At 32.6% G+C, this 13,522-nt stretch overlaps 1 protein-coding gene across 1 annotated transcript; it reads left to right on the top strand.

Moving 5' to 3' along the window:
- The first annotated feature begins 374 nt into the window (after positions 1–374).
- Positions 375–4,480, top strand: LOC143069009 (uncharacterized). Its single transcript, XM_076243441.1, has 3 exons — positions 375–700; positions 2,636–3,002; positions 3,903–4,480. Exons 1-3 carry the CDS (start codon positions 539–541, stop codon positions 4,193–4,195), a joined length of 822 nt encoding a protein of 273 aa, XP_076099556.1. The 5' UTR covers positions 375–538; the 3' UTR covers positions 4,196–4,480.
- Positions 4,481–13,522: the final 9,042 nt, after the last annotated feature.

Here is a 13,522-nt window from a genome sequence, read left to right on the forward strand (position 1 = left end):
TTACAAGCGTCCAGTTGGATAGAGTATTTTTTGGCAAATACCTACACACTTAAAATAATCACGATTGCGTAAACCTCCGCCGTAGGATATAACGCATTTGTCAGGAAATGATACTTGTAAATATATAACATTGCTAGGAGAAATAGAGCGAAAGGTTAATAGGAACAAATGTTAAACGACTTATCATTTTAGACGTGTATTATACGGTAAAGGCTTAATTCTCTACTTTGATGAATTTGACCTGAACTCTTTATTTGTAAGGGGACATAAATAATATCGCCACTAACTTATATAACTGTATAGCCCATCATATAAAGTAGATGATTCAAGATTAATTAATTGTTCCCAACATTTCTACAAACAATTGTAATAGTAAAATCATGTGTCACAAACAAGAGGTCTTATCTAACGTTTAAACTTCAACTGCATCAAACATAGATCACCAGAATTTACTGTGTTATGTTGACAGGTGATATAAAACATTTACTACCATCATGCATCAGCCTAGGGTGACGGATGAAGATGAAACTGAGAGAAGATGGTGTTTAAACACACTATAGTTCTCCTCGGATATTTATTTTGTGTGAATGGACATGGCTTTTTATTAGATCCACCTCAGAGATCTTCACTGTGGAGGATTTATCCAGGACATTTCCCGCCAAATTATAACGACAATGCTCTTAACTGTGGAGGCAGATTGGTAGGTACCTGGTTTTTATCTGTTCTGTTTTTGTTTTATTGTTTTCTTTTTAAAATTAACACATCCAAAATGCATATCTAGCTAGTTCCTAAAATTTCATATAGCGAGTCAATATGGCATTGTTTACACCACACAATTAACTCTGAGTACAGACACATTTATCATACTTTTCGGGAACAAGATAACTCAATTTCATTTGCAGTCATTTTGAAGAAGGTTATTTCACAAATGCAGTCAATTGATCAAAATATAATTTTTTGAAGTTTGCCCATTTTGTGAACTAAAGCAAAATCTCATCACTAAGTTCCGGACTATTATCTAGTCTACGCTGATTTTTTTTTGGCAAACAAAACCAAGCTAATACATTTTATCTTCAGAATTGTGTAATTAGTAAGTCCGAACGGAGGAAATCTAAAAAGCAGTGGGGTCGTAACTAAAAACTAAAATAACAAAACTCCGAGGAAAATTCTAAACGGCTTTAAAGTCCCTCATCAAATGGCAATGTTAAAAATCAAAAATTTTCATATTCCTGACTTGGAACATGCATTTACTTAAGTAAAAAAAAAGTTTTTATAGCTAGCTAAACCTCTCACTTGTATGACAGTCGCAGAAAACTTCATTATATTGACAACGTTCTGTGAAAAAAACCAACCAGATATGATAGTTAAAAATGTCAAAAATAGGGACACAGCAGTCAACATCTTAATAACTGTAAAAACAAACAAATATGTAAACAAACATTGGAACAACAACACAATGACGGGATGTATAAGTACAGATTCACGTCAAATGTATCAAAGAAACACGAACAGAATATCGACAAAGCATATAAGCAAAAAGGAAATATAACACTACAAAAATATCATAGAACTATAACACAATGAAGGGATGTATCCGTATATAGCCACGTCATATAAAAAGAAATACAAAAAGGCATATATAGACAAAGTATAATAAGCAATAATCAAAGACAAGAATACAAAATTGATCATAGAACAATAACAAAAAGATGGGATGTATAAGTACAGAGCCACGTCAAATCAATATCACCAAAACAGACTAAACAGTAAAAGTAATGTTCATAAAGACAAATAAAAGAATACTATAACACTTCATTAAGATGATAAACAACATCAGTACCCATAATCTATACTTCATGACCATCATGTATTATTTGTGAAGTTAATACGGAATTCTTATCACCAAGATTTTGATTCATTCCGAAGAATTTTTCTTAGAAAAAGGACGAGTCGCTGGATCATCAACTTTCTGCTCAGTCACTGGTGACGTTTTACAAAGTCTTACTAGTTACTTATAAGGTGGTGGAAATTGATAATTTGAAAATTAAAATCGTCTCCTTTGTCATAGATACTGGTACTGAGTTGACAGTGTATGTCAAATTCGAGGTATAAGTTTAAAAATGAGGCGGAGGAAGCCGTCTTCGTTGTTTTTTTAATTTCTAGTTCTGGTGGATTGATTAATGGAACTCAATCAGAAAATATTGGATTGTTAATGGATTGCGAAAGACACGCTTTCATTTTTTTCTTTTTTAAAAGAAGGAATTGGCATTGAGTGACTGAAGGTGTTGACTGTAAAACTCGATGATTGTAATGCGTTATATCGTAAAAAATATAAGTGCATCACGCATCTTTAAAAACGAGTTAGATATAAAAAAATATAATTGTACAATTGTAAAGTGGTGATTTATGTATTTGCCAAGCTAAAGGTAGAGTTATATACCTGCTATTATATATTTAAGTCGTAGCCGTAAGGCAATCCACCTTACCAACTTATACTGGTCAAAAACTAAAACAGCAAAATAAACGTAAATCATATTTAAAGGTCATGTAAAAATGTGAAGAAACGTTTAAAAGTATCAAATTTCAAGAACAACATAATAATATCCAATAAATATCAATTACATTTCAATTGCAGTATCAATGGCAAGTGAAAAATGGTCGTTGTGGATCTTGCGGAGACCCAATTGATGACGTCAGACAGCACGAGGATAATGGCCTCTACGATAGCGGTTTTATTTCTAGGAATTACACATCCGGTTCAGATGTTATTTTGACTGTCAGAATAACGTCCAATCACAAAGGCTGGTTCGAATTCAAAATATGTCCACGTGATCACTTCCAAGGATCATTGGATACTTGCCTAGAAAACCACATTCTTGAAATAGATGGCCGAGGAATTCGATATGAATTAGGTCAAGCATCTGGTGATATTGAGGTCAAAGTTAGACTACCACCTGGTCTAACATGTAACAGATGCATATTACAATGGAAATACAATACTGGTAGGTTTAGAGTATATTTTTATTTTTAACTTTGATTCAAATTTTGAGCACTTGACCTCATATGTATACACTTCAAAACAAAACCTCAGTATTTGTCTACACATATTGTACACCCTTGAATAATGCGCGTACGGTGTTATCTTTTATATTTTTCTTCAAATAAACCGTTATTAGATATAGGAAGATGTGGTGTGAGTGCCAATGAGACAACTCTCCATCCAAATAACAATTTATAAAAGTAAACCATTATAGGTCAATGTACGGCCTTCAACACGGAGCCTTGGCTCACACCGAACAAAATGCTACAAAGGGCCCCAAAATTACTAGTGTAAAACCATTCAAACGGGAAAACCAACGGTCTCATCTATATAAAAAACGAGAAACGAAAAAACACGTATAAATTAAATAAACAAACGACAACTACTGTACATCAGATTCCTGACGCATATTAATCAGTGCTATTTTGATTCAAAACCACATGGTGTTTTTTTTAAGATTGGGTATTTTTGTTTTACCTTCCAATCGATATTAACATTATATAAATATACGAAGATGTGGTATGGGTGTCAATTAGACAACTCTTATCCAAGTCACAATTTATAAAAGTAAACGTTAACTTTGAACGATTTTAGTCATTTGGAAGATATTTAATAATTTAAAGTATTATTACGTTAGAATGATATAGAGTTGCACGAGCTCCAAATTAGAAATAATGAAAAAGAAAGAAATAATAAAATAAAGTGTTTTGATATTAAAAGTATCACAAAAAATACCACCAACACAGCCACCCACAAAAGAAAGCAACAACAACAACAACAACATAAAACAAAATAAATGAATAAGAAATCTAAATGTGTTCGTTGATACATTACATTAAGAATTATATTTTGCATTTTCTAGGCAACAGTTGGGGATGTAATGACAGTGGTTGCTGTGTCGGATGTGGACCACAGGAACAATTCTACAACTGTGCTGACATTGGAATTTACAATTCGGATGAACCATATGATTTTGGTGAAATACCATTAAAAGATCCTCTTTCATTTTTACCTAAACCACTTCCGACAAGTAAACCAAAAGTGAAAACATGTCACACTTCACCAGAATACAGAGATGTAGTCGGCATGGAGAAATGGTGTCAGGACACGTGCCCATTTTGTCCGAAATCCCACTGTATGTGTACATATATATAAGTACAGTCAAACCTGTTTTACAAACCTGTTTTAAGAGACCAATTAAGGGAGAACAAAAAAGTGGTCTCCTAAGACTGGTAGACTCTTAATACTGGTCAAATTTATATGAAATGTACTACAGAGGGATCTAAAATTGATGGACTTTTAACGCAGATTTTTGCCTAATACAGGTGGTCTCTTAAGCAGGTTTGACTGTATATTTTCTCAGTGTCATAATTAGATAAATAACAACTTTTTATGACTGACTGGAGTTTTTTTTCAATAAAAAATGCAACTTGTGTGTAACACATCGAAATGATGAAAAATAAAGTTATCTACGTTTGTCATAAGCGTAAGAACAAATTAAATCAAATGTAAATGGATAATGACTTTATTTCTTATACAAAATGTAATCAGTTAAATGAATGCTTAGGTATTTGATGTTCAGAAGTTGTCGTTTGTTAACGTGGTTCTCAAGTCTTTCTAGTTTTTCGTTTTTTAGACTAGATTAAACTGTTAGTTTTCCCGTTTGAATGGTTTAACACTATTAATTTCTGGGGTCATAGCTTGTTGTTCGTTGTGACCCAAGGCTCAGTGCTGAAGGCCGCACTTTGACCTATAATGGTTTTCTTTTATAGATTGTGACTTGGATGGAGAGTTGTCTCATTGTCACTCATACGACATCTTCTTATAACACTCTATTGAAATATTAACTAAGGAATAGTAAAAGAAAACATCAAAGTGTTGTTGCTACATGTATTCTTCATTAATGCTCTCTCCATACGAACAAGTTTCATCCAATTTAAGGTTCCCATTCCGACGGCAAGCTCTGATTCCATTCACGGATTTGGCTATACTTTTTGGACCTTTTGGATTATAGCTCTTCATCTTTTATATAAGCTTTCGATTTCAAATATTTTGGCCTCGAGCATCACTGAAGAGACATGTATTGTCGAAATGCGCATCTGGTGCAAGAAAATTGATACCGTTAATATTATTGCAATTGCAGTTTCTCCTCCTCTCAGCTATTTTGGGAAATGTGAATGTCGGTAGAATAAAACATTAGGGTTTCTTTTTGAAAACATAATAAAACCTTGCGCGCTTACATTATCACTTTACTTCCCAATCAACTAAACAGATGATGTGGGAGTACCTTCAAATTCTAAATATCTATTATTCAAGTTGTATATAAAAACAGCATTGAGACAGTCGCTGTATATTACATTTATATAGACTTATCTCCCGAATAAAGGCAACATTAGTATACCTTTGTTCAAATCCGGGTTACAAACTAAAACGCAGGGAAACACATCAACCATAAGAGGTAAACAAACTATTTAGTAACAACTGCCATATTCCTGACTTGGTACAGCACATTTTAAGAAAATATGGTGGATTGAACTGAATTTCAAAGCGAATCAATTATAATATACCCTCTCAACAAAAGTTTTCTTAGTAACACAAGTTATTTAAACCACGCCCGACAAAAAACATTTTAGTAATTTTTCATAAAAAAATTACTGGACACATTGACAGGACGTCACATTTATCATCATAACTGTGTTACGCGGTTACATACTCATTAACAGCAAATCTATATATATCTGTATATATATTATTTCATTCTTATCTATGCAAATACTAAGTCATACTGTTAAAAAAACATATTTCGTATACAATTATAATTTTTCTTAATTCAGATATTTTTCTTTAGTTCATGGCACTAATCATTTGACATGAACTCAAATTACATGAAATGTGATGTAAGAAACGCTGATGATGCGGTACCTGTGAAAGTGGTATCAAACACGTTGACTAAAATAAATTTGGCTTGTTTAATTTTCTTATAATTTTGACAAAATATTTACTTTGACCTATTGACAAAAATAAAAAAAAAATAAAACACTTTGAACCAACCACTTTCTCAGAAAAATAGCAGTTTGACAAACACGAATTTTGATCATTGAGAAGCTTAATGTTTCCTAAACAATACAACGTGATTAAAACGTTTACCTAATTTTACGGAGTTATCTCCCTGTTGTGTAAATATCTGTTAAGGCACATATTTTCATTTAAGAATCATTGAAAAAAGTAAAATCACAAAAATACTAAACTTAGAGGAAGATCAATTGGGAAAGTCCATAATCACATGGCAAAATCAAACAAAACGCATCAAAAACGATTGGACAAGAACCGTCAAATTCCTGACTTGGTACAGGCATTTTCAAATGTAGAAAATGGTGGATTAAACCTGGTTCTATAGCGCTAACCCTCTCACTTTAATGACAGTCTCATCAATTTCCGATATTTTTACATTGATGCGTTAAATAAACAGACACAATAAATAAAATAGTCAAAATATGGGTACATCAGTCATCATCGTTTAACAATTTTAAAAGGAACAATTTAACAGAACACAAAAACATCTACTATCTACGAACACATTTATTGATTTGAGTGTCTGACGTCAGAAAATTTTATACGTCACATAAATTTGTAGTTCAATGTGCGTACAAACAATTTTAAAATTTTCATGGGAATGTTAGCATACAAGGTAGCTATTAAATTGAAATTGATAGTGTTTTCACTCCAATACTTATAAAAAAAAGGAGATGTGGTTTTGTTGCCATATAGACAGGTTTCAAACAGTGTATAAAAGACGTGATTGTAGGAGACTATATGTCAGCGTAGTGCCTACACTAATGAGCAAACCCATACCATACAGTCAACCACTACAAGGCCCATACCTGACTAAATGTGAAACAATTCAAACGAGAAATACCATGGCCAGATTAATGAGAGTGAATACACCTAAACAATCAAAGATACCTGGCTTATACTTTGGTTCACCAGATGCACGAATTGTCCCCGTTAGACTTAAAGGAACCCCTAGAATCAAAACAGTTCAATGGCAAAATCAAAAGTTGATGAGCATCGAAAACCTAAACTGCAGTTTAAGCAATCTACGCATGGATGTTGGATGTGTACAGATTGATAATTTAGTAATTGTTAGTGGCTTTGAATTAGCTGTCAGTTAACTGTTCCCGGCCACGTCCACTTGTATTTTTTGTCCATCTGATGAATTAAGCCTTTTTCAACTGATTTTTATAGTTCGTTCTTATGTTGTGCCGATATACCACTGTCCCAGGTTAGGGGCAAGGTTGGGATCCCGCTAACATGTTTAACCCCGTCACATTATGTATGTATGTGCCTGTCCCAAGTCAGGAGCCTGAAATTCAGTGATTGTCGTTTGTTAATGTGTTACATATTTGTTTTTCGTTCATTTTTTTTTATATATAAATTAGGCCGTTAGTTTTCTCGTTTGAATTGTTTTACATTATCATTTCGGGGACCTCTATAGCTAACTATGCAGTATGGGCTTTGCTCATCGTTGAAGGCCGTACGGTTATCTATAGTTGTTAATTTCTGTGTCATTTGAGTCTCTTGTGAAGAGTTATCAATCATACCACATCTTCTTTTTTATATGTGGTAAGAACACCGAAGTGTTCTGAATATTTTAACATTTTGTAAACAGTAAATATACAGAAAATAAACAAATCAATAGCATTTCATGTCAATACAAAAGTACTGATTACTGGGCTGATGATACCTTTAAAAACAAAACGTCCACCATCAGTTAATCAATCATGTGGTTGTTTAAACTCACCAAAGACACCAGTCGATTACGTCAGACGCGCGTTTAGTCTTCCTCATACTCATCAGTGTCACTTGATTCAAAACAGTTAGATGGCAAAATCAAATATAAAGTAAGATCATTAAAACAAAATAAGTTGATACACCGTGCTAACTTTTTTATTTTTACACTCTTATATATATGGATTATGTTAAGAATATTTATCAAAGGTACCAGGATTATAATTTAGTACGCCAGACGCGCGTTTCGTCTACATAATTATAATAATTCGTACAACATTTGTTTTAATATCACTACTCAAACTTTTTGAAAATATACACAGTGACCAACACAAAAAAGACACACCAAAGCCTCAAATAATTGAGTTGTGCAGATTGTATCATAAACACATAATAATACGAAATTTGAAATTGAAGATTTAAAAAAACCCAAACACAATTTGATAAGAGTGAATGCTAATTTGATTTCTCTGCTTGCTTTTTGACAAAGTTCATTTATACTTTATATTTGCATGCAATTGACCTGATTTAGTGACCTTCATCTTTTTAAATTGTTGGTAATATATATATCAATTACTAAGTTTACCTCTTGTGGGAGTCAAAGGTAGCTATTAAATTGAAATATTTCCTTAAGGAAAGAAATACAAAAACTTATAACGATGTATCAATAGTTGACAGCAGTTCACGTGTCGCTTTCATAACATACAAAACTCATTTCTCATTGTAATTTTGTACTTTAGATATATAGGATATATTATATTCCTTCTTGAATTAACCGTTGAACAAAGTACAATATTCATCACTTTTAGGTCAATACCTTTGTTTGTAGGGCGTAGATTCGGAGAACGTCATTACTCACCTACTTCTGTGATGGCATGAATTATCATTGACATGGTCGTAATTATCAATTAACTGTAACACAGTGTAGAAATCTTAGACTTTTCAAAATACTTAGGACTTTTTAACCCAGGAATAGATTACCTTAGAAGTATTTGGCAAAAACTTCAGAATTTTGGACTTCAATGATCGTCAATTTCGTATTTTATCTGACGTTTCAATTTTTTTATTCGAGCTTCACAAATGAGTCTTTTCTAGACCAGGAATTTAAATGTATAATTTTAATTAAAAATTATGCGTAGATGTCAGATGTTAAATTGTTTATGTTGAATTTATACAGAATTCTAAGAGACCTTGATAATTAAGAGATTGCCATACGATTTGGACACCTGTCTGTTGTTTAAGACAGTATCTTGTATTTCATATGTCTGCTTGTCACTTTTGCCGAGTGTTTGCCTTTCGCTGATATGTGCGACCTGGGTACAAAATCTATTTCGATATCACAACTGAAATTTGAAAATATACACAGTGACCAACATAAAAAATGATACATCAAAGCCTCACATAATTGAGATGTGCAGATTGTATCGTAAACAATGAAGAATGCTCTATACTTTACATTTACATTTTTTGAGAAAAAAAACTAAGGTCCAAAGCCTGAAAAATTGGGGGAAAACTCAGTTCAATTATATAGCAGGTGCACAATTTCAAGATATGTCCAATCTACCTGTATAGATTCAAGGATATGGTTTGAAAGCTGTAAAAAGCGTTAAATAAACAAAAAATACCTAGTACGCATACTGGATAATGATATAAAAGACATCCTGAAACAGTTCCGTATATATAGCATAATTTCTACATATGTCCGATCTTTCAAGTGACGATGAACTATCTGAATGGGTCTTAAATGACATTTTGTAACTTTAGCAGAGTGAGAGTGTCCTTAATTTACTTTAAAACATTAACGGTAACATTAACGGTTCCAATTGTACTACATTAGATGCACATTTTAAAAAATAATGTCTCATCAGTGATGCAGAAGGCCAACATAGTTGATTACTGTGGATTCATAATTATTCGTCGGATATCAATTTTCGTGGGTTTCGTGGGTACAGGAGAACCACGAATTAAAATGTTCAACGAATACCATATTTTCAATTGGCTTTGTTTACAGATATTGGCTAAACCACGAAATCAAATATCCACGAATATGCAAGTTTTCAGCAATCCACGAAAATTGATACCCACGAAAAGAAATGAATCCACAGTATTCAAAACTTATAAAAATTTATGAGCTGATGAAACCAAAAAGGTAAAAAAGTATAGGACAAGGAATAAGAGCCTTGCAAGATGAAATATATTTCTCGATTTTAGCCAATTTCCTACGTTCGGTAACAGCAAATAAGAGACAACAAAAACTTCAAACCAGAAACGTGTTTGTAGTAGGCAGTTTCATTAATGGCTTTCAATCAATTTGTAAAACAGATTTAATATAATCTGTTTTACTAAGTAACTTAGAATGAATTGATAAAAATAGTTACTAAAAAATGAGGGCCCTCATGGGGTTTTTGATTATGTGATTACTTGGCCGTTTTTTTAATGATTATTTGATTATTAAGCCAAATATTTCATGATTATTTGATTACCTGGGACTGTATTTTTAGTTTATGATTATTTGATTACTAAAGATAAGCAAATATGTAATGATTATGTGATTATATTGGCAAAAAAATGGTGATTATGTGATTACTAGGACCCCCCCCATGAGGGGCCTCAAAAATGAAACGTTTCAGTGATTTTTAAGAGTCATGTCCCTTGTCGTAGGAAATTGTCCTTATAAAGCGTATTTTAGAATAACTTTATTACTTTGACCTGAATAGCACTGTTATTATATCTCATCTTAATAGGTGTTCTGATATTTGCAAGATTTAGTGTGAATTGCAGAAATTGCTTGTTTGTTTTTTCTCTGTTTTTGTCATTTACAGATTTTGTTTATCATTGTTTATTCGAGGCGAATAACAGCTTGACATATTGTACATATTGTGATTATTGTTTAAGACTGTAATCCTCGAGCTGTCTTTTTATCATTGTGTCGTTTTGTTGGAGCCTAATAGCATATTACTCACATTTCCCTTTATCTATAACAATTTATGTGTGATTCATAACATTCCGTTCGTCATCAGGGAAACAAAAAATAGTATTAAATTTTGTTTATTTTTTCAATTTTTTACATCAGTGGCATTTACAAGCTAGTGGATTAATAAATAATTTTGATATTCGTCATTTGGGAAACAAAAAATAGTTCTGAATATTGTTTTTTTTCTTCATATTTTTACACCAGTGGCATTTACAATCGAGCGGATTAATAAATAATTTAACGTTTTTCACATTTTTTGCGTGTCATTCAACGTACATCAAAATATAAATTTCGTGAATTACTATTTTTAAGAAAATGTTTCCTGGCTAATAAAAAAAGATATACACCAATTTCTCAAATGTAACAACAATAACGAATAAATCATTAACAAAATATGATTATACTTTTTGATTTACGATATGTGGGTGTTTATATATGTTATAATGTCAAACATAGTATTCGTGTAAATATTCTCAGGTACGACTATACAACACACTGTGAAATTAATCAATTTCATGGCACCATTTTCAATTAAACCGACGAACTTGTAAAACTTGTGGACTTACAATGAGGTATTAGACTGGTTACATGTCCTTCATCTATTTGGGCATACCCATATGCTACAAGGATAGGAACCAGCCTAGAGATATATGAGCCGTGGCTCCGTAATGAAATTTAAACATATATCGATTCCCTTTTGATTTCTCTTGCTTAGTATTTTGTTTTCTTCTTTTACATAGCCAACATGCATTGTAGGACTCTACAAGTGAATGATATGACAACGTTATTTATATTTTTTTCACAGTAAATGTCTGGACCAGAACGTATATTTAGGCATGCATTTTTTGTCTCTTGTGGAGAGTTATCTCATTGGCAATCATACCACATCTTCTTTTTTTTATATTGCATATTGCTCCATCAGTCCTTTTATTTTTAATGGTTTGTGTTGCCAAAAACAAATTGGGAAGTCTGTTTTGATTGCATGTAAAACTTGTTTAAATCAGCCTCCTTATATATCTGCGCTTAGTATGGAGAACTGGTTTAAATTAACCTCAATATAGACCTGCACCTAGTATGGTAAACTGGTTTAAATCAACCTCATTGTAGACCTGCACCTAGTCAGTCTATCTAGACCATAATATGTTCACAGCGAATCAATTGTTTGTGGATGGTTTGGTTTGTCTGTTGATAGTCCGACATTTTAGTACTTTTGCTATTCCTTTATATATAACCTGAATAGAAGTTTTGCAGACACATCAGGGAATATTATTTTCACATGAAGAAAAAATAGACTACCGGTATTTCTTCCTTATGGAATAAAGATAATAGAATATTGTTTTTTAAAGAGGCCCAGGTATTATAACCTAATTTAAAAAAAAAACTGCAAGACGATCTTGATCAACAATGACAACAGCTGTTAAAAGGTGCCAGGGGCTGTCTAAAACTTACAGTGAGGCAAGATGTTTTTGCTACGTGTTGAAGGCCTCATTGTGACTTTAAAAATTAAAGCAGGAATTACAGCGATTTTTGGGTTTTTGTTCGATCTTTACTGAGCATGTACTTATTTTGTACCATGGGTAGATACACTGTATCCTCTATTTTTCTAATGACATATTTGCTATACGTTGACAACTTTAGGTACGTTTTGCAGCTTGATATTTCAATGAAACTTATAGATACCTGTAAAATAAGGCGATAGTAGTTTATCGCTGTTCAAATCTCGTAAATTGATTGGGAAGAGACAAAGCAAGGTAAAAAACTGAAAGAGGGACGAAATATACCGAAGGGACAGTCAAACTCATAAATCTAAAACAAACTGACAACGCCATGGCTAAAAATGAAAAAGACAAACAGAAAAACAATAGTCAACATGACACAACATAGAAAACTAAAGAATAAACAACACGAACCCCACCAAAAACTAGAGGTGATCTCAGGTGCTCCGGAAGGGTAAGCAGATCCTGCTCCACATGTGGCACCCGTCGTGTTGCTTATGTGAAACTGTGATCGATTGAACTCCAAAACTTGAAAACAAATCTTTAGTGACTGACTTCATACATCGACTCATTTTATCGGTATTCGTAATGTTGACCGTTAATTTTTGGAAGCGCCCATTGCAGCTGTTTTAGTCTTTAATCTTTTTGGGCGATTTAAGTGTAAGGAACACACCCATGTTAATGAAGTCCATATAATGCAAACATGCACGGGTGTATCGTAGTAAATGAGATATGTGAACGCCATACAACGGAACAGAGGGTATGCGATTCCTGAGAAATGGGAAGTTGACAATTTTAATTACGGCATTTAACTTATCATTATAAAATTTGCCTAAACTTTTATGTACAGTATAGAAATAAGGAGATGTGGTATGTTTGCCAACTATCCATCAGAGTTCAAATGAAGTATATGTAAAAAAAAAAAATAAAGGCAAGTGTTCGGCCTCCGATGTTTGCCCAAGATTACAAAATTTAGCAGGACAAAATTAGATATAGTCATATTAATAAATTAACTGTTTTTTAAAAATAGTTTTTACCCTAAGAATATATTCTAATGGCTTCATTTACAATTCTTTTTTGGGGGGAATTGTGGGTCCTAAATGCTCTTCCACTTTAGAATTTATTTGACCTTTTATACTCATTGATTCGTGCGTAATTTATGAGTCTTTGGTAGACGAAACTTGGAAATTTTTACATTTACTTTTGTAATCGTTTGTTTTTTGT

This window comes from Mytilus galloprovincialis, chromosome 3 (assembly GCF_965363235.1).
Source record: "Mytilus galloprovincialis chromosome 3, xbMytGall1.hap1.1, whole genome shotgun sequence".
NCBI classification, from domain to species: Eukaryota; Metazoa; Mollusca; class Bivalvia; order Mytilida; family Mytilidae; genus Mytilus; species Mytilus galloprovincialis.

What these genes read in the sequence shown, in the direction of transcription:
- LOC143069009 (XM_076243441.1), top strand. Translation starts at nt 539, where the DNA reads ATGGTGTTTAAACACACTATAGTTCTCCTCGGATATTTATTTTGTGTG. An exon ending in TTAACTGTGGAGGCAGATTG is followed by an intron (nt 701 to 2,635) that starts GTAGGTACCTGG and finishes TTTCAATTGCAG; the next exon opens with TATCAATGGCAAGTGAAAAA. An exon ending in ACAATGGAAATACAATACTG is followed by an intron (nt 3,003 to 3,902) that starts GTAGGTTTAGAG and finishes TGCATTTTCTAG; the next exon opens with GCAACAGTTGGGGATGTAAT.